The sequence below is a fragment of the Larus michahellis genome, chromosome 1 (assembly GCF_964199755.1).
Source record: "Larus michahellis chromosome 1, bLarMic1.1, whole genome shotgun sequence".
NCBI lineage: Eukaryota > Metazoa > Chordata > Aves > Charadriiformes > Laridae > Larus > Larus michahellis.
This window is the reverse complement of record NC_133896.1, coordinates 35,208,807-35,228,956: the sequence shown is the minus strand read 5'-3', so window position 1 is coordinate 35,228,956 and position 20,150 is coordinate 35,208,807. Positions and strand designations below refer to the sequence as shown.

General features: G+C 38.5%; 1 protein-coding gene across 1 annotated transcript in view; it reads left to right on the top strand.

Annotated features, from left to right (window-relative positions):
* The window catches only part of LRIG3 (leucine rich repeats and immunoglobulin like domains 3), a 45,049-nt gene that overhangs the window by 20,698 nt on the left and 4,201 nt on the right, over nt 1–20,150 (top strand). Inside the window, exons 4-17 of the mRNA XM_074570074.1 lie at nt 1,804–1,938; nt 2,948–3,091; nt 5,249–5,392; nt 5,705–5,848; nt 6,270–6,413; nt 7,823–7,903; nt 8,573–8,644; nt 9,018–9,089; nt 12,130–12,293; nt 15,834–16,154; nt 17,193–17,474; nt 18,064–18,516; nt 18,726–18,884; nt 19,981–20,124. Of these exons, the coding sequence (XP_074426175.1) occupies nt 1,804–1,938; nt 2,948–3,091; nt 5,249–5,392; nt 5,705–5,848; nt 6,270–6,413; nt 7,823–7,903; nt 8,573–8,644; nt 9,018–9,089; nt 12,130–12,293; nt 15,834–16,154; nt 17,193–17,474; nt 18,064–18,516; nt 18,726–18,884; nt 19,981–20,124 (2,459 nt within the window). The remainder of the gene's footprint in view (nt 1–1,803; nt 1,939–2,947; nt 3,092–5,248; nt 5,393–5,704; nt 5,849–6,269; nt 6,414–7,822; nt 7,904–8,572; nt 8,645–9,017; nt 9,090–12,129; nt 12,294–15,833; nt 16,155–17,192; nt 17,475–18,063; nt 18,517–18,725; nt 18,885–19,980; nt 20,125–20,150) is intronic.

Sequence of the window (20,150 nt, the reverse complement as noted above, 5' to 3'; positions counted from 1 at the left end):
ATACAGGGGCTATTATCCTGCCAGTTGTGAGGAATTTCTGTTTTATGGAGCAGCACTGACACAAAGACAGCACTGTGCAAGCCGTCTCTATAACTGAACACTTTCACACTGCAATTTAGGAGGCGTGCAGTTCAGGAAATTGCTGGCTTCTGCTGGAGCACACTTTTACTGCAAGGAAAATTTTATTCGTCACTCAAGTAATTGGCAGTTTTAATACCTTGTTAGTAATTACCTTATAAACAAACTAATGCATAAAGGCAAGGCTCTATGACCTGTTATCTAACTCACAGTCTTATTTGGCCAGTGGGACTGACACATGGTGGTGGTGTTTGTTGTTGTTTTTTATTAAAGTAATTTGTTTCCATTTATTATAAATACTTTCAGCTAAGAGCTAAAAAAATGCAGTATACCTCTACCAGACAGCCTGAGGAATGAAACACGATACGAGTGCAGCGTTGGAGGGGCTGCAAGATCACTTACCCATTCCCACATGTGGTCAGAAAGGCCATTAATCTAACTTCTGGTTCAGTTTTTGAGTCAGGACTTTTTTTGTCTTGAGCAGTAATCCCCCCACACCCCTTGAATATGCGAGGGTTGTCCGTGCTATCCTAAATGTGTGGCTTGCTATTTGATCCAGATCAAGTATTTCCAATAAAGGCAAACACTTTCCAGAATCAACATTCTTGTTGATAGGTTACTGAAACTGCCTTTGCCTGCAATCTCTAGGAGCTGGGGAGAGCTCCTAAATTTTGATCATTCATCATATTAGGTACAGAATGAACTGACTTGAACTTCCCAAGGTAACAGGGATCATTTTGGGTTACATTCATTTACTTGGTCGTGATCTGTTTTCCCCTATTCCCTACCATTAGCCCCAGACGAATAACCTTATTAATGTTGCTGATATGCTTGTATGATTCTGTATATTATGCAACTGCAATGGAAAAACTGGTAGGTTGCTGAGTATGAACATGAAATAGGATTGCTGGAAAAAGTGCATTTCATTAGAAGTGACAGAAGAGGGGTGTTCTTTATAGTAGACTAGGATAGCCGTGCCTTTAAACAGTTGCACAGATTTTGTTGTGGAAATGGGTATGATGCTTAGCTGAAGTTTGACCAGACACGAAGTCCAGAACCTCTGCAATGAGCTGTAATAAGCAGAAGTTTTATTCTTTGCTAACTCACCAGAAAAATCTATAGGATGAAATACTAAATGTAATTGCAAAATTAGATTAATTGCAAAATGTAATTGCAAAATCTTTCTGAGGGAGCACACTGTCATCTATCTGTTCTAATCTAGCTCTCTCTTACTGGAAATTCAGTCTGATTTTCATGCTATAGGATTTAAAAAAAAAACAAAACACAATGTCTAGCTACTATGATGTTAATTTGGTTAAAATAGAAAACAACTCTAATCTCATTGCATTACAGTACTGTGACATACTGTTCAATGAAAATACCAGATATTTCTACGGTTCAGAAATAGATGATCATAGAGTTTTACATCTTGTTTTAAGAGCCATGAATTGCAGTAATTGGATTATAATGCAATTTTTTTCATCTTGTTTGCTGGGAATAGGTTTTAAGAAATTTTGATGAACACATTTATTTAGAGCATTTCAATTTATGATTTGGGATGGCTAGAAATGAATGTTATGTCTAGAGAACATACTTTATAGGTTTTCTTTAACTAGAAGTTATTTCAAGTGGGGGAATTTAGAACTAACTTTCGTCAGTCATGAGTTGTTAACAAGTGTTTACTCTGGAAATTACAGTCTTTTGACTACTGTCCTTAAATTTCAGGACCAGTAACAGGATTGCCAACGTCTTGTCTGAACATCTGAAGCCATTTCAGAGTCTAGAAACTTTGGACTTGAGCAACAACAACATATCAGAGCTAAAAATATCATCATTTCCATCATTACAGCTCAAGTATCTGTAAGTAAAACTTAGTCTTACTTTATTTCTTTCAGGTTACTTTCAAAAAACTTATTGGAAAACTCAGATTGGCAGCTGTTTGTTAAGGTACTAAATCTTCTTTCAATTAGACATACGTTCAATATTTATTCCCACTCTGACCAGTTGAATTTTAACATAAGCTGTTAATTTGAATACATGAGTTGTTGCAGTGAGATGTTTTAGTTCATAAAAAGTGGAGGTCATTATCTTGAGATTAAACAAATAGATGTGTCTCTTCAGAGAAATAATTATGTAACAAAATCATAGAATCACAGAATCCTAGAATCTTCATGGTTGGAAAGGACCTTCGAGATCACTACCATACACACACGAAAAAAACCCCTACAATCCCTGTCACTAGAGCATGCCCTGAAGTGCCACATCTACACGTTTCTTAAATACCTCCAGGGATGGTGACTCAACCACCTCCCTGGGCAGGCTGTTCCAGGGCCTGACCACTCTTTCAGTAAAGTAATTCTTCCTAATATCTAATCTAAACCTCCCCTGCCACAACTTCAGACCATTTCCTCTGGTCCTGTCATTATTCACTTGGGAGAAGAGGCCAACACCCACCTCTCTCCAACCTCCTTTCAGGTAGTTGTAGAGGGCAATGAGGTCTCCCCTCAGCCTCCTCTTCCCCATGGTTGTGCTTGTCTTGAGTTACATGGGGTTTGGTGGACTTTTTTGAATCTATCTTAATCTTTATTCAGTAATACTGCAATGCTAGAGCTATACTGAGTGAGAATAAAGCAATGGGGTTGCAAAATGCTATCTTCTGCTAATAGTACACTCCTGCAGAGTAGAGCAAAATGTTGGTGGTGAAATACTATTTGACCATAGATGGAGCTGTCAAGAACTCTAATTAATATGATAAATGAAATTCCATTTATCAAGGAGTAGGCAGCGCAAGAGCTTTGTGTTTCACTACTTGGTATTAAGAATTTATTAAATAACTGTAAATTTAACCTTCTAGACATTGTTTCAACAGGTACATTAACAGTAACCGAATAACCTCCATGGAGCCTGGTACCTTTGACAATTTGTCTACCACACTTCAAGTATTGAAACTGAACAGGAACAAAATTTCAGCAATCCCTCAAAAGATGTTTAAACTCTCCCATCTGCAGCACCTGTAAGTGCAACCTACAATTGACTAATTGTTTTCAGGTTTTCCAAAGCACTGGCAGTGCTTGAACTTTAACCTTTAATTTAACCAGAGGCAGAGTGAGACAGACACAGAAAACATATTACTACAACCCTTACTAACTGCAGCTTTGCACTGAACAAAACTAGTCGTATATATTGGTGAGATGTGAATAGTCTTTGTACTTAAAATTGTGTTTGCCTATTAAAAGAAAAAAAAAAAGGCTGGAGAAGGGGTAATAGCATTCCTGTAAGAAGGCATTGGAAAAATACTAAGTGAACTTACGTAGTTCACTACAGCAGTCTCTTATTTATTTTGTTGCTTTCACAGTGAAATGAAGGGAACTAATTTGCTTTCAGAAGATGTGACAATAAGCAATATGCTTGAGCAAACAGACCTCCTTCAGCCTTGCTGATACAATGCTGTCTATAAATGTTTAATAAAGTTATTTAATATGGAAGAGGATGGGGAAATAAAATATCTTTTTCCTCCTTTTTTTTTTTTGAAAACATGGAGTGCAGGAAGTTGACAAGAGGATGGGCCAGGACTGCGCTTTGTCAAATCATGAATAATTATTTTCCATATTAGATAGTCAAGAGTTAAAAATGATCAAGTTTCTTAGGTTAACCTTGAAAGTGAAAGGTTATAAGAACACTGAAGTGTTAGGATGCTTGACACATCTGGAAACAGTGACTGTATCTTTTCTGTATACAAATGCAGGAAGAGTTTGATGTGAGCCTCAGTAAAGAGAATGAGAACAGTCCTGCAAATCTCAGGATTTGTTAACGATCTTAGTAGACTTTCAGATCTTCAGATTTATCTGAAATTTTGGAATTTGGTGATATTCTTGCCTGAAAGAGTTCTACTCGTTCACAGTTTAATCAGTATGCTGACCTAGTTATGTTAGGTAGCTAATCTGCAATGAAGGTCAAAAATTTGTGTTACCACCTGGAAGAAGTGTTCAGAGGAGGAGTGGGGAAGAACTGAAGGCTGATCTCACTGAATGTTCTTCACTGCCTATACACATAAACACAGGACGAGTAGTGTTCTCTATCGGGTATCTGTTATCAGGTAGAGTTCATATCAGGATATGGGGAAGTAAGTTTTGAAAGGAGAGGGTTCCTCTTGGTTTGGTAGGATGCAGGTTGATAGATCTTCTTGAAGGTTGATATGTCTTCAAATGATTACTCATTGTTGTATGAAGGCCTTTTCTTAGTATTGTCTAATCCTATCTCTTTATACTATATATTGTTTATCGATATAACTGTTAATTTAACAAATGATATTTCAAAATTAGCTGTTATAAAAACAGTTAACATTGTTCTTTGTGCCTGTGTGACTTCTGTTTTCACATAGCTCAGAAAGTCGCAAAGCTGCTTGGGGTTTGTGCAGGGTTTGGAGTTAAAAAGGACCAAAACCAAGACAGTGTTGCGGAGAGCAGGAAAACAGAAAATACTGAGTACTACTGTCACCGCAGCTTGCCCTCTGGCTAGTTATGCCTTATAACTCCCTTCCAGGAGTTACGGATACGCATGGGTCCCAGCTTCTGACCTACAAGGGGGGGTGTGTAGTGGCAGAAGGGAGAGTGTCAAGACCGCTTGAGAAAGAAGGAAGGACCTGTTCATAACTAGTTGTGGAGAATGAGGGAGGAATGTGTAATGAATGCTTAACTGCAGATTAAGAAAGAAAGGGATCAGCCAGGGTATTTAATTTTGCCCAGTTACCACAACTAAAAATTTTAACTTTCTGACTGATTATTGATTGCAATTATAAGCTACCCTTAATGGCTCTACTGCTGGATAAACACCAGGAACTTACTTCCACTTTTGAATTTGCAAACAGAACTAACCATGATGTTCTAGGTCTATGAGGATTCTTTAAATCTGAAAATCAAGGAGCTACCAAGTACTCGTCCTCAGTATCAGAAAGGCAGAACAGTGTTAGCATGGTTAAGCATAATGTGTTACAGTAAAATATTTGATTTTTATTACATCTTGTCTCTGTTGTTTTATGTGTTTAAGCATTTAAACATTTAGACATTTAAACAAAGAGCATTTAAATAAGGTTTGTTTCCAGAGAGGGAAGAAAGGTTACTGGCATGCAGGTAAACTTACCGTGCTGTAACTATAAATTTTATTGATGCAGGGAACTGAATCGCAACAAAATTAAAAAAATAGATGGGCTTACTTTCCAAGGACTTCCAGCTTTGAAATCATTAAAGCTGCAGAGAAACGGGGTTACTAGGCTCATGGACGGCGCTTTCTGGGGATTAACCAACATGGAAGTCTTGTGAGTATCAACTTTCTGCTGATAAGATTCTGCTGAAAACATGTTAAGTACAATTGCGCAAAATGAATAGAATTGCTTCATAAAATTTAAAGATGTTTTTGAATTGTATGGTTTGAAAAGCAGCAAGGAGCCATTGGTGAATGTGTAGGACGGCACATTCTGAATGCATGCATACAACTCTAAATGTAAATAAAGCCTGCAGCTATCTAGCCAGTATCATGAAGTCAGATGTGGACTCATGGCAAAGCACGCACGCCACTGAGTTTCTGAACCTTATGTTTTTTATCTGTTTGTGTTTGTGAATGTTTGTAGGCAGCTGGACCATAACAACTTAACAGAGGTAACCAAAGGCTGGCTTTATGGCTTGCTGATGCTGCAGCAACTCCATCTCAGCCAAAATGCCATCAGCAGGATCAGTCCTGATGCCTGGGAATTTTGCCAAAAACTCAGTGAGCTGTGAGTAGCTTTTATTCTATTCCAGTTTTGAAAGCCGGGTACATGCCAAAGCATGAACTTCTTACCACTGATCTGTGAACTTTTCATAACAAAGTTTCCAAGGTGACAACAACTTTTTTGTATGTGGGACAGTTTTATTTTGTTGAAAGAAGTTGAAGCCAACCGTGACTGCTTCATTTCACTGTGGCAGTTGTACTAGAGCTGTAACACAGTCATTTTCAAATGAAAGAAATTAATTGTGCAGTAATTTGCGAATTATCAGAAATGATACACAAGCTGTGTGGTCAACAATACTGTAGTAGGTTTTGTGATAGTTGTGAGGGAAGAAACATCTTCTCCCCCTGAACATTCACCTGGGTTGAACTGAGTAATATGCACTGCAGCATAAACATTAAAATACATTTTCTCCTTGAATTTGCAGAGATTTGACGTTCAATCACTTAGCAAGGTTAGATGATTCAAGTTTTGTTGGTTTAAGCGTGCTGGTTGGACTGTACATTGGAAACAACAAAGTAAATTACATTGCTGATTGTGCCTTCCGGGGACTTTCCAGTCTGCAGACTCTGTAAGTTGACAAGCTCGATTTTTAAGGTCAAAAACCTTAAGAAAAACCCTCAGTGTTTATAGGTTTGTTTTTGTGTTTTTTTTTTTTCTTATGAAATATGCAGGAACCTTTCGTTAATTTCCCAGATCAGCATATGTTTTTCTTACGGTAGGATTTTTTTTCAGAATAGTTAGGAGAGGGAGGACTTCCTCTTTCATTAAGGCTGTGCACAATAGATGGTGGTGATTACGATAACGAACTTTCAGAAGCATTATTATGGAAAAGGCATGTCTCCATTCGAAGGCAGCAAGCAGAACTGCTCCCCACAGCTTTAAGGGTCTGGATCATAGTTGTGTCTTAATCGAATCAATATTTTCCCTTGTGGTAGAAATAAGAAGACAAAACTCAAAACTGTGTATTACTACGGATGCTGACGCTTGTCGTGACTGAGCAATTGCTCAATTAAGCATTTGAGCGTTTTTTGAAATAGCATTTCCTAATGGAAGGGGGAAGAAAGAAGTAAATGAATCTAAATATATTCCGCTTCATTAAAATCTTCCAGTTGTGTACCATTGACCCATCTGTTAGCCAGACGAATGACATGGTTGCCGTTTCTTCTAGGCTTTGGAAAGGGTGCTAGTATTTTACTTTCAGGGGTTTGTTTACATACTCGCACTTTGGGCATCTAGCAAAGATACAATTCAGAGGGGTGTATGCTACGGTTTTTAAGTATACAGAAACGTATAGATCATAAAGAGAGGAATTCAGAGACTTGTGAAGTGTCTAGGAATTGTGTTACACTTTCCTCCTAGATTTTTTTTTCTCTTCTAGCCCTACCCTGTTGATTCTTTGCTGACACACCATTCTTTTCACAAATCTCTATAATCTCTTTATGCTTCACAGATAATTAAGTTATTGTTGTGGATATTGTAGGATGTAAAAATGATTCACTTATTAATAAATCTCTGTGTTCTCTGTGTGTTAATATTACGAACTTATAAAGGCGTGAGTATATTTTGTTTTGAAGGGGCAACAGTTGATCTTTTTCCTCCTATGATGCTCCTTTTCTTATGACAGTGTTTGAATCTGTATCTGAATACCCTTGTACCGGAATGTGGGTTTGTTTTCTAATGATTCTTAAAATTGTTAGGTTCATGATCTTTTTAATTATCAGTGGAAAAAGTAATAATAGTCTTCAAAGTCTCTCATTAAAATTGAAATGAAATGGGTAATCAGGAGATGCTTCGCTAAAAAAAAAAACAAAACAAAAAGCACAACCGAACAAAAAAAACCCCCTCAAACCAACAAAACCCAGCATACTAGAAAGCTATTTCAGAAATTGTTTTAAACTATATATGCTCTTGAAGAAGTATGTACCTTGTTCTTTTTAATAGCTCATGTGGTTTGTTTTCCTCTCCCTCCTTAAATAGGGATCTGAAAAACAATGAAATATCATGGACTATTGAAGATATGAATGGTGCCTTCTCTGGCCTAGATAAACTTAAGAAGCTGTGAGTATTGCTACAATATTTGTATCTCATCATTCCTTAAAGAAAATTAGCTTAGGTTATGTGTGTTTCAAGAGACAAACCCAACACTTAATGATGATGTATTTTCCATAGCTGAGGTGATTTTTTTTTTCTCCCTTACTATTTTGTTCTCTATAAAATGTTCCTTTTCTATAAAAGAAATTCCAGATTTTTCAAGTCAAACTAATCTGAAATATTTTAAATATTACTACTATATATGGAAACATTTCTCAAAGAATGAGGGTTTCCTGTAATAGAAAGTAGTAAGTGCATTATATGACAAAGGCATAATGACAGGGATAGTCTTGGATGAAGTAATGCAGCATCCAATGGAAGTGGCTTCATTGCATTGAAATTTTCAAATGCACATTGATGAAATAAAAAGATGCTTATCTGTATATGTTTAGGATAATTCATATCACTGAATTGTACACATTAAATGTCTTCTAAAATCATTGTAAAATCGAGATGCTTACTCAAGGGGAATAAATTACTATATTTTAGAGGTGAGATGTTTTGCTGCATTGGGGAAGGCTGAATAGTGAATATTAGTTGCAGTTTAGAAATAAATGCCAAAACTGCAGCTGTTTAGCTCAAAAAATGCTTCTATTTTATTGCATCTGTTTTGCATCGTGTGCTTATGTTTTTCAGGATACTCCAAGGAAACAGGATTAGATCCATCACAAAGAAAGCATTTTCTGGTTTGGATGCACTGGAACACCTGTAAGTAGTAGAAGTTTACATTTAACCCAACATTGCAAAATATGAATTTTGCTACTAATTGAAATAAAAGTAGGACTAATAAGCTTTACTTATGACTTTGAATGAAATACACTTACCCCTGTTTGCTACTGTGATCTTGAGAAGGTTCTTTTATTTTGGACTTATGCTGAATATGAATTTTGCAGTTAATGTAGAAAGCCTTGTGTATTAAGCATGCTATAAAACTCCTTAATTCTGTCTTTTTAGTTTTTGAGCAGGGTGATCCTTTGTATATCACTAGTGTAGCAAAACGTTCTTTGAGTCTTAAATACATTCAATTTAATAAATTACTCTTTCCTCCTCTAACGTTATTTTTCTTTTTTTTTTTCCCTAGAGATCTAAGTAACAATGCAATTATGTCAGTGCAAGGAAATGCATTTTCACAAATGAAGAAACTCAAAGAATTGTAAGTTTCTATCTAAAGACATCACCTCTATTAAATATATCTATCCATATAAATGTATAAATAAAAGCCTTGTAAGATGTTGCCTGATGCAGTGATAAAACTCCCATGATAATCTCTCTGAAGTCACGTAAAAAGGGTATGTCAGTGCTTTGGGTTTTTTTATTTTTTTATGTGATCACTGTATTTAAGTGAGATAGTGTAGGATAGGAGGCGTTCATTTTCTGCTACATTTGGTGTCTAGAGTCCTTATTTTAAATTGGCTGATCTCTAATAGGTATTAGATAAGGGAGACTTTGATGTAATGTGCTATAAGATCAGTAGTGCTATCACTGAGCTAAAGCTTACTGGACCAGTGAAATGCAGTGCTGTAATTCTTTTGTAAAGACCTGGTTGTCAGTGGTTGTAATTGGGTCCTTCTATCCTGTAGTAGCAAAGGGGCAGATCTTCAGAGAAGTCATGAAGAAGTCACTAGGAAGAATGTATTCTTCTAGTGAGTTTTTGGTTTGTTATTTTTTTTCTCCGCTTACCCTCTTTTTCTGTTGATCAACTCAGAAAAATGCTGTCACTGTTCCCTTTGAGCGCAGCTAATTCTTCCTCTTAGAATCATAGAATCATAGGGTTGGAAGGGACCTCTGGAGATCATCTAGTCCAACCCCCCTGCCAGAGCAGGGTCACCTAGAGCAGGTTACACAGCAACACGTCTGGGTGGGTTTTGAATGTCTCCAGAGACGGAGACTCCACCACCTCTTTGGGCAGCCTGTGCCAGTGCTCTGCCACCCTCAAAGTAAAGAAGTTCCTCCTCATGTTTAGGTGGAACTTCTGTGCTCAAGGTTGTGCCCATTACCTCTTGTCCTGTTGCCGGGCACCACTGAAAAGATCCTGGCCCCATCTTCCTGACACCCACCCTTGAAGTATTTATAAGCATTGCTAAGATCCCCCCTCAGTCGTCTTTTTTCCAGACTGAAAAGGCCCAAATCCCTCAGTCTTTCTTCATAAGAGAGGTGTTCCAGTCCCCTAATCATCTTGGTAGCTCTCTGCTGCACCCTCTCCAGCACCCTCTCTTGCATATATCTTAATGTCTCCTCTATTAATATCAGCCTTTTCTAGTCAGATCTGTTGTCCTGAGCTGCTCTGTGGATTGTTATAAAGAATAACAAAAAGATGCTGCTCTCATTATGAGTAGAAACCACCTGGTGCTTTTCATTTGTGTTCTCCAGGCTCCTGTCAACTATCAACCGAGCAGCTGGCTCTCTTCTTAATCTTACAATATTACTCCATGTTGAGCGCCGTAGAGAATGTAAGAAGGAGCCTTGTATATTTCATGGAATCATAGAACAGCCCAGGTTGGAAGGAACCTCAGAAGGTCATCTGGTACAACCTTTCATGGAAAAAGGAGCCTAGACGAGATTATCTATCACCCTGTCCATTCATGTCTTGAAAACCTCCAGTGCTGGGGACTCCACCACATCCCTGGGGAGATTGTTCCACTATGATTGTTCACACTGTAAAATATTTCTTTCTCGTATCTAGGCAATATTTGGTTATCTCTGAATTCAGTTTGATGTTACCGAGATCCTGATGCAGCTGCGGCTGCTCTAGAAAGCAGCAGCCATTCTTCTACCCACAGCCAGGCGTTTTGTGCCTTCCCTCTTCCTTGGTTTGGATCTGGTTGTATTGCTGGATTAGTTTGCCGAGCTCACTCAGCCAGTTGCAGGGCAATTGCTAGATTTGTCACAAGAGAAGCAGTGGGGAGCACAGTGCTGAGAATTAGGGACTGATGTAGATGATTTGAAGAGTGATGGAATGACAGGCTAGCACTGCTCCAGGAGGTGCAAGATGCGACAAGATACCAGACTCTGAACACTTCAATGAAATAACTATTCAGTGCTTGCCGGGGTCTTTTTCTGTATTTTTCTTGAAACACCTGGTGGACATCCATTACGTCTGAGGAAGATGTAGACAGACGATAGAAAGTACTTTCCCAGAAGTAAGATTATTTAGTATAAATTTCCATCTAGTAATTTTATTCTGAGGCCCCTAGAGAGTAAGTCTGAAAATAATATGACAGATACCTACTGCATCAGAGTAGCAAAAAATGCTGTGGTTTCTCTGTCTCCTAAGAGTAACAAGAATGTCCCTAGAATTTCAGTGAAAGATGACCTGTTTCATCTCAACATGAACTGGTGAGCTGGCATCCCTAGGTTTTATCCATGCAGTGTGAAAAAAGTTCACAGAGACAGTCTTCCTTTTCCTCAAGAAAAATCAAGAATTGGTATTTCTTCATTTATCTTTAAAGCTGTTTCTTTCCCTGGATCCATAAATTATTTTTGCTCTTCTTCCAAGAACAGGTAAGATTTGAAGAGAGGAAATTTATTACTGACTGTGGTTTTTCATACGTTTTTTTAAGGGTGATTCTGAGTTTTCAGCCAAAACTGTGAACTCTTCCTACTTCAGCTCCTGATTCTAGATGCTTTACAGAATATCCCTTTGCTTTCTTATTTTTTTCCCCTCTGTGAATGTAGCTATTTGCATAGGTTAGGTAAGCTGATAACTAGCTCTGTCTGCACTTGTTATTTCAACACTTGACTATTCTTCATCTCCCCACTCCCCTTTTTAAATATTTTCCCCAAGATATAGTCTGACTGAAAGGGAAATGAGGGAATGAAATAGTCTTGGAAGTTTTTGATGTTAGCTTCCAGAGTGCCTCCCTTCTGGACTGTTCTCCGGCCTGCCCATTCCGTGTGTCCTACTGCTGACTGTAGTTTTGTACCCAAGACACTGCAAACGTGCCTGACTGCCTGGACTCGTATTTGTAGCAAAAGCTGGGATTTCAGGATAACATGTCTGCTTTGTAGAATGTAGGAATCATGACAGTGGTGTCGCCACATCTGAGCTAAATAATATTGCTTTATTTCTCTTGTGATATATGTATTTAGCCTAAAAGTTTAATTTTGTTACTGACGTGTGCTTATATAGATCTGTATTACAAACAGAAAAAAACCTAAGCAAACAGGGTTTGAATGTAATTGCTTTTTCTTAGGCACTTAAACACGTCAAGTCTCTTGTGTGACTGCCAGTTAAAATGGCTCCCACAGTGGATGTCAGAGAACAACTTTCAGAGCTTTGTAAATGCCAGTTGTGCCCATCCTCAGCTGCTAAAAGGGAGAAGTATTTTTGCTGTCAGCCTGGATGTTTTTGTTTGTGGTGAGTATAGCCTCTATTCCTCATTCCATGGAACAAATTTTGCTGAATGCATCGATTTTTGTTGTGGTTTCTTTGATATATTTTGAGTTCTCTGATGCAATGGAGAGAATTTAGTATTTGTTAACATTTCCTTCTCTGGTCCCAAACTGTGATGTAGATGCTCAAGGCCTGTGGCTTTGTACAAGACGGGGAGTGGCGGTTTTCTGACTTTTATTTCATGTACAACTTACTTACATAGTACATAGCATAGCATGCAAGGGAAAGCTGAACAGCTTGTGGTGGTAAATCTATATGCCTCTTGATTTAAAGACGGATATTGTTTAGATAACTATAATTTTTAAGTGAGGCACATTTTGGCAACCTTAAGATGCAATTCTTGCTTTTGATTATTTCTAAATTATTTTCATACTTCATCAGTCTTGAGGTTATTCCAGAGCTGAGAAAATTTGAAGGTAAAATAGCCATACTGGCCTCAGCTCTGATCTTTTTTTTAATATGTCCTTGTTGTCTACTTTAAAAATTATTTGGACCATGTAAGTTACTCCCTGTATGTAAACTGTATTTTAAAACATCTGATTACCACAGTTCTGCTACGGATATTTTATAGTTTAGTATGCCAGATATTTTTACTTTAAGACTTGAGAATTAGAGGTGATAGCATCCACCGTAAAAATGAAATTTCTCTGTGTGTTTAGTAACATTCACTATCACCTATATGTTACATTCCCTATTTAAAGCAAAGTGAAGCAAAGCATTCAGAGTAAAGATGCGTGTTTGAGTGCTCTGATACATTAAGTGGGAACTTTGAAAATATCAGGAAATTAAAAGCTAACTGGATTCCATGTATTTTTGTTGTATACATTTTATTTTTCTTTTCAGTAACTTTCCTCTCATAGCAAATAAGACTCGTTAATTTTTGCTGTTGCCACATATACCTTTTTTTTCAGTGTGAAAGCAGGCACAGAATATACAATGGTGTACAAAAATGTTGTTTTCTCCTTTCCTATTAGCAGCCAAATGTTTAATATATTAATGTTAAATAACGAGTAGAGAGTGTGTAATCTAGGTACTGCTGAAAAGGAGAAGTTGACGTAGTGCAGGAAATTACAGATTACTCGATAGCTAATGGAGTGTATATGAAATATAGTTCCTTATTTATGAGAAACTCATTCTGGCAAGAAATTAAATTGTGGGATTTAAATATATATCTCTTATTTGTTAAACCACAGGGGATGGTGATATTTCTTTTATCTGCTGAATGACATTTTTAATGAATTAATTTCAAACCCTTAAAGATATGTTAGCAAAAAGGGGTGTACTGAGAGTAAGTTGTTACCTGTAATATGTAAAGTAATTGTCATGCAGAAGTAACTAGAATCCCTTAATGCAATCAATGAATGTTTCACTGTTTATTAAATCCTAAAAGTGTGCCATCACTAGACGTCGGGGTATATACACTTTGCCGTGTAAGTTTACAATGGCTACTTTGGCTTTTACGGAATTTTCAAGAGTAGTGTGTTAAGTCCTGTCTGAAACTAAAATAAATAATCTGTTACATACAAATTATATGAGTGTATAAATCCTCCAAATCGTGCCAAGTTACTTTTTTGAAAACATCTAGGAGATAGGAGGGAGTCATCCTAAATTTCTTAAAGGAAAGCACATGTTGGACAAGGGTTCCGTGTCTATGAAACTAAAAAAAAAAAAACCCACCAGAAAGTGTGTGTAATTTGTGCTTCCTAAGATCACACCTTTCAAGCTGAAACAAACCACGAGACGTTTCTGTGATGAAGATAACTGTGGAAGAAAATTGGAATAGATGCTGTTTGGACCTGTATTAATTACTTCAAGTTAATATAGTGATGCTAAAATAGTACCATCTAGGTGATGAATAGCTTATTTTCTCTTACATAGTAGTCAAGTGGCTTCTATAAAATGAGAAATATATTTCTCAGAAAGAGTGTATGCGTCTGTGTGTATATGTGTTTATGTATCTGTGTGTATATAAATGTGTGTGTGTTTCTGTGATACATGTATTCAAATATACTCTCAAATTATTCTGTTGTGACAAAATACATTGCCAGTCTTATCCTAGAGTGGTGTTCTGTATTCCATAGTATCTGCTTGAGTGACTTTTTCATCCCCCCTTTCTGCCAAATAATTAAGATTTTATTATTTTGTTATAATAAATAATAAAATAAAATTTTATTATTTTATTAAATATTTTATTATTCCACTGATAACACAACTAAACCAGAATGAAGTATGTTCTCTGGTCCTTTCACAAGCCTGATTTAAGTATTTACAGTGTTTTACTTAGTTATCCCTGTGCAAAGTCAGTGAAAGTATCAACTCAATTTGCAAATGGTGTAGTTTGTCACGGAGGACTTAAGGCATGGGTAGGAAACATGAAAACCAAATGGCCTGGGAGATTCTTAAGGCCCACGGGTAGGGTCCCAGACTGGGGGATCCGTGTTGCCCTGGTGCTGGAGCGCAGCTCCAGACTTGCAAATGTTCTTGCAGGCAGCTCATGGTCAGGCTATCTGCACATTGCATTTTCTTTTGTAACATGCAGTGTGGAGGTTCTTCAAGGAAATAACGCTTTGATCCTGGCATGTTGTTTCCAAACAAATGAGACACAGGGAGGCAGAGTGGCTAGGTAAGACCTGACCCTCTGTGGTGCCGGCAGGGTCTGCAGCAAGGAGGAGTATTTAGGGCCCAGGGCTTTTACTGCAGCGCCTGTGAAGTTTGGGTCTGGGTCATTGTTGGGAGGTAAGCGACATCTTGAAAGTTGGGAATATGCTAAGGCTTTTGGTTTTGGGAGACCAAGCATTTAATTGCCCATTCCTTTTTGTACATGCAATGTACACGCAAATGACAGAATAAATAGTTCAGAAAGCAAACTCACAAAATGGCACTTTGAAGGTAACTTTCCAATAGTAAAAGGATCTCCAGAAACTAATCTCTTGAAAATCTTGTGTGCTGCCTTGCTTAAGGGATCTTCAGCACTGCTGTGTTTGTAAGGTGGACCAAACAGCCACAAATCACTGAAACATTGACTTTTGTACATGATTGGTTTTTGTGGGTTTGGGGAAAACCCTTGACTTCAACTTGCAGGTTCTGATGGCAGAAGAACTATGCTTTCAATAAAGTAAAACTCACAGCAGCCTGAGGTGTTGTAAAGATGAAGGGTAGGCGTCATGACTGACATTCAGAATAGTTCTTACGGATGTCAGGGGGTAGTTCTCTCCTCTTTAGTGCTGCTGTTGAACAAACTGTACACACTGTCTGCTTCTAAATGTGCTTTCAATAAGAGATGACTTTGCACAATAAACTCATAAATATGGCAACTTTCAATGCCCTAAGGCTTGCGAAATTTAAAGTGAAAGCATTGTGTATCCATTTTATAGAGTTACCTGACTCGTCTCTCAAACATATAAAACAAGGCTTTCAGACTCTTTCTAAAAGAGTCCTCGGGCCTCACATATATGTTTTTTTTCTTCCTCTGTGTTACTTTTTCTTTTTCTCCTTTCTGTGCAGATGATTTTCCTAAACCACAGATCACTGTCCAGCCAGAAACACAGTCAGCAATCAAAGGCTCCAATTTGAGTTTTGTATGTTCAGCAGCCAGCAGCAGTGATTCCCCAATGACTTTTGCATGGAAGAAAGACAATGAATTACTGCAAGATGCTGAAATGGAGAATTATGCACACCTCCGCTCACAGGGCGGTGAAGTGATGGAGTACACTACCATCCTTCGGCTGCGCAATGTTGAATTCAGTAATGAAGGGAAATACCAGTGTGTTATTTCAAATCATTTTGGTTCATCCTACTCTGTCAAAGCCAAACTTACAGTAAACAGTAAGTATGTTACTTTTTGCTTGTGGACTTAAAGTAGAATTATTTTAATCAAGATATGTAAACACAGTTTTTTCCATTCTCATCATCTGCATCTTTTAGGAGATCCCTTAATAAGATGTGATTATTTATTAAAATGTATCTAGTTCCAAAATCACCGTTTGGTTTTACATCTGGCCCCATTTTGCTGAACCATAGTATACAAAAAACCAAATAACAGACCCAATTTGTAGTAAATCTTACAAAATCTGTGTAACAAGACGGGAAAACATTTTTTCTATAGAGGAGGTAAGCGTATACTCTCTTTCAAGGTGCTATGGAAAGGTCACGTAGGAGGCTGTTAGCAGAAATGAGATTTTGATCTAGGCAGTCTCACATACTTCACAGCTCCTTCCCTTTCTCTTTGCTGGCTACTGATGTCCAGTTCTGGCCTCCCCAGTTCAAGAAGGACAGGGAACTGCTGGAGAGGGTACAGCAAAGGGCTACCAAGATGATTAGGGGACTGGAACACCTCTCTTATGAAGAAAGACTGAGGGATTTGGGCCTTTTCAGTCTGGAAAAAAGACGACTGAGGGGGGATCTTAGCAATGCTTATAAATACTTCAAGGGTGGGTGTCAGGAAGATGGGGCCAGGATCTTTTCAGTGGTGCGCGGGGACAGGACAAGAGGTAAATGGGCACAACCTTGAGCATAGGAAGTTCCACCTAAACATGAGGAGGAACTTCTTTACTTTGAGGGTGGCAGAGCACTGGCACAGGCTGCCCAGAGAGGTGGTGGAGTCTCCGTCTCTGGAGACATTCAAAACCCACCCAGACGTGTTCCTGTGCAACCTGCTCTAGGTGACCCTGCTCTGGCAGGGGGGTTGGACTAGATGATCTCCAGAGGTCCCTTCCAACCCCTGCCATTCTGTGATTCTGTGATAAGTTTAGGTTTTACGCTTCTCCCGCATTTTTAGGCCCAAGAAGCGTTTAAGAATATGCTGTACAAAAAAGGAAAAGTATGTTTCCTTTATTCATTTTGTTGTCACTAACTTTTCTTTAGTGCTGCCTTCATTTACAAAGATCCCCATGGACTTAACCATTCGTGCTGGGGCAATGGCACGTTTGGAATGTGCTGCAGTTGGGCATCCTGTCCCACAGATTGCTTGGCAGAAAGACGGTGGAACAGATTTTCCTGCAGCGCGCAAGAGGCGCATGCATGTCATGCCTGAAGATGACGTATTCTTCATTGTTGATGTAAAGATCGAGGACACAGGCGTTTATAGCTGTACAGCTCAAAACACTGCTGGAAGCATTTCAGCTAACGCAACGTTAACAGTACTAGGTAAGACACTGGCAGTCCTTGGTGGCATAATCTTGAACAGAACTATTGCTGAGCACTTTAAAATCGTCAACTGATTAAAGATAGTATCGTTATGAAAGTGCTGTATAGAAATAAAAATACTCTGAAATAATTTGTATTGACACAAAGTTATAGATTAGAAACATGTATTCCAACACACAATCACTATTATGATGCAAAATAATAAAAGTTAGTTATTTGTGTGTACACAATATCTGATATGCAAGGGGGCTGTTGTTTTTGTTTAGAGACAGGAAATTTTGTTTAACCTATTGATTTCCTAACATTTTGTTAACCATTTTTAATCTAGTTCTCTGCAGTCTTGAGCATGTATGATTTGGCCTTTTTACCTTCTAAGGTAATCAAGCGTATAGGTCTGATCAATTGACAAGTAAACTGTAGGCTCTAAGTTCAAATTCCTTGAATGTGTTTTTTCTGAGAATGAGAGTAAGCTTCATTGGGCCTTACTGATGCATTTAATTTAGCTTTTCCTCTTGAGCTGTGAAGGAAAGGGACATGTTCCTATTCTTGCAAGGTCATTTATAATATAAGGCTTATGCTTTCTTTTCAGAAACACCATCATTTTTGCGGCCTTTGCTGGATCGAACTGTAACAAAAGGTGAAACTGCAGTCTTGCAGTGTATTGCTGGTGGTAGCCCTCCACCCCGACTGAACTGGACTAAGGATGACAGCCCTCTCGTGGTAACAGAAAGACATTTCTTTGCCGCAGGCAATCAGTTACTAATTATTGTGGATACAGATGTAGAAGATGCTGGGAAATACACTTGCGAAATGTCTAATACACTTGGAACAGAGCGGGGCAACATTCGTCTTAATGTAATTCCTACTCCTACCTGTGATTCTCCTCAAAACATTGCCCCATCACTTGATGATGATGGATGGGCCACGGTTGGCATTGTGATCATAGCTGTGGTTTGCTGTGTGGTGGGCACTTCCTTGGTGTGGGTGGTCATCATCTACCACACCAGAAGGAGAAATGAAGATTGCAGCATCACAAATACAGGTGTGTAAACTGAAGGTTTGCCTTGGAAAGGAAAAAAATGTTTGTGGTTGCTTTGAGATGACTTCATTGTAGGAACGCTTGTGTGCTCTGACTCAGAGTCAGAAGAATGAATTGCTTGTTACCTTCAGCACTTTGCTCATGAGTTTAAAAATGCTCTGCAAACTCTAAGATATGCTGATGACTTTGGTGTTTGTTTTGCTTCCCCACAGATGAAACAAATTTGCCTGCTGACATTCCAAGTTACCTGTCGTCCCAGGGGACGCTGGCTGAAAGGCAGGATGGATATGGTTCATCTGAAAATGGCAGTCACCATCAGTTCCTCACATCTTCCGTGGGAGGGTATTTCTTGCAGCAGAGGGACAATAACGGTAGGTGTAAACCGTTAAGCAGATTTTCCATGTTGCTTGAGTAGCTACAGTTTAGCTATTGTCTTTCTAACTAATGGAAATAACACTAAAGAAACATCTTCACTGGAGTTTGAGAGGGTGTGAGATTTATTGCTTGGTATTGCTTCAATGAGATAGTAACAGAAACTTGGTTCCGTTCATCCAAATGATGTTACATCTTTGCTTAAATCATGACGTTTTTCTCTGGTTTCGGGGGTAAGTTTAAACTGATCACATTGCCAAAACAAGAGTGTCCAAAGGGAACTGAAACAGCACGTCTTCCTCTGCTATAGCTTGAAAAGGATGATTGTAATGGAATGGAGGGATAGGTGGTAAAACCAGTGTAACTTTAATATAATATAAGTGATTAAACTTTCATGTTACAAAAGTCATTAAGGTCAGAGTGAAGAAAGGATTTAAGGTGACTGCAAGTTAAAAGCTGCGGTACTTAATATTTATATGTCTGGCCCCTGAGAATACACAACATACTTGGGTTAGGGAAGAAAAGGCACCTTGCTGGGAAGGGATTGTGGTCAAGATACAGTCAGGAGTTGGGGCAGGTGGGAATGGAACAGTGGTGAGAGAGTTCTGCAGCTGTAGGGTAGCGAGAGGAGCAGCCTCTTTGTGGAGCAAGAACCACAGACTATGTCCACAGCTTTCAGGAACCATTAAGTTGAAAGTCAGTATAGCTGTTTGAGCAGCCAGTGACTCCCTCAGACTCTTCCACATGGGACTTTCTCACTAGCACTCTGTGCTCCAAAAAGAGCATGAGCCTGGCTTCCAGTGCTTTAGAGGATGGGAGTCCCTGGTTTTCATCCCTGTGATTGAGTTTGTTCTGTTATCCAGGGAACGCATAATAAAGCAAAGTGTGACACGTTCTCTGTCAAGCTAATTAATTGAACACTTGCTAGAATTGGAGTTCTCATCAAAAGGTTAGGTTAAACTTAAGCAAGTTCTGAATACACTATGAAATTTAGTTGAACAGATGAGGTTCTTAAAATAACACGTCTTACTCAGGAAACCATAAGCTGAAGCTTATGAAAAGACCATATGCTGACATGTCCATTTTATTTTTAAGGCATTTGCCATCTAGATAATGGCAGTGAAACAGACTTGGAGGGCGTTGCAGATCCGTTCCTGTGCCACTATCTGGGGACTTCGGGGACTTTGTATTTAAAAGGAAACGCATATGGCTCTGAGGCTTTTGAAGCATACAGTGCAAGTAAGTGGTGGTGGGGGAAGTTTTAG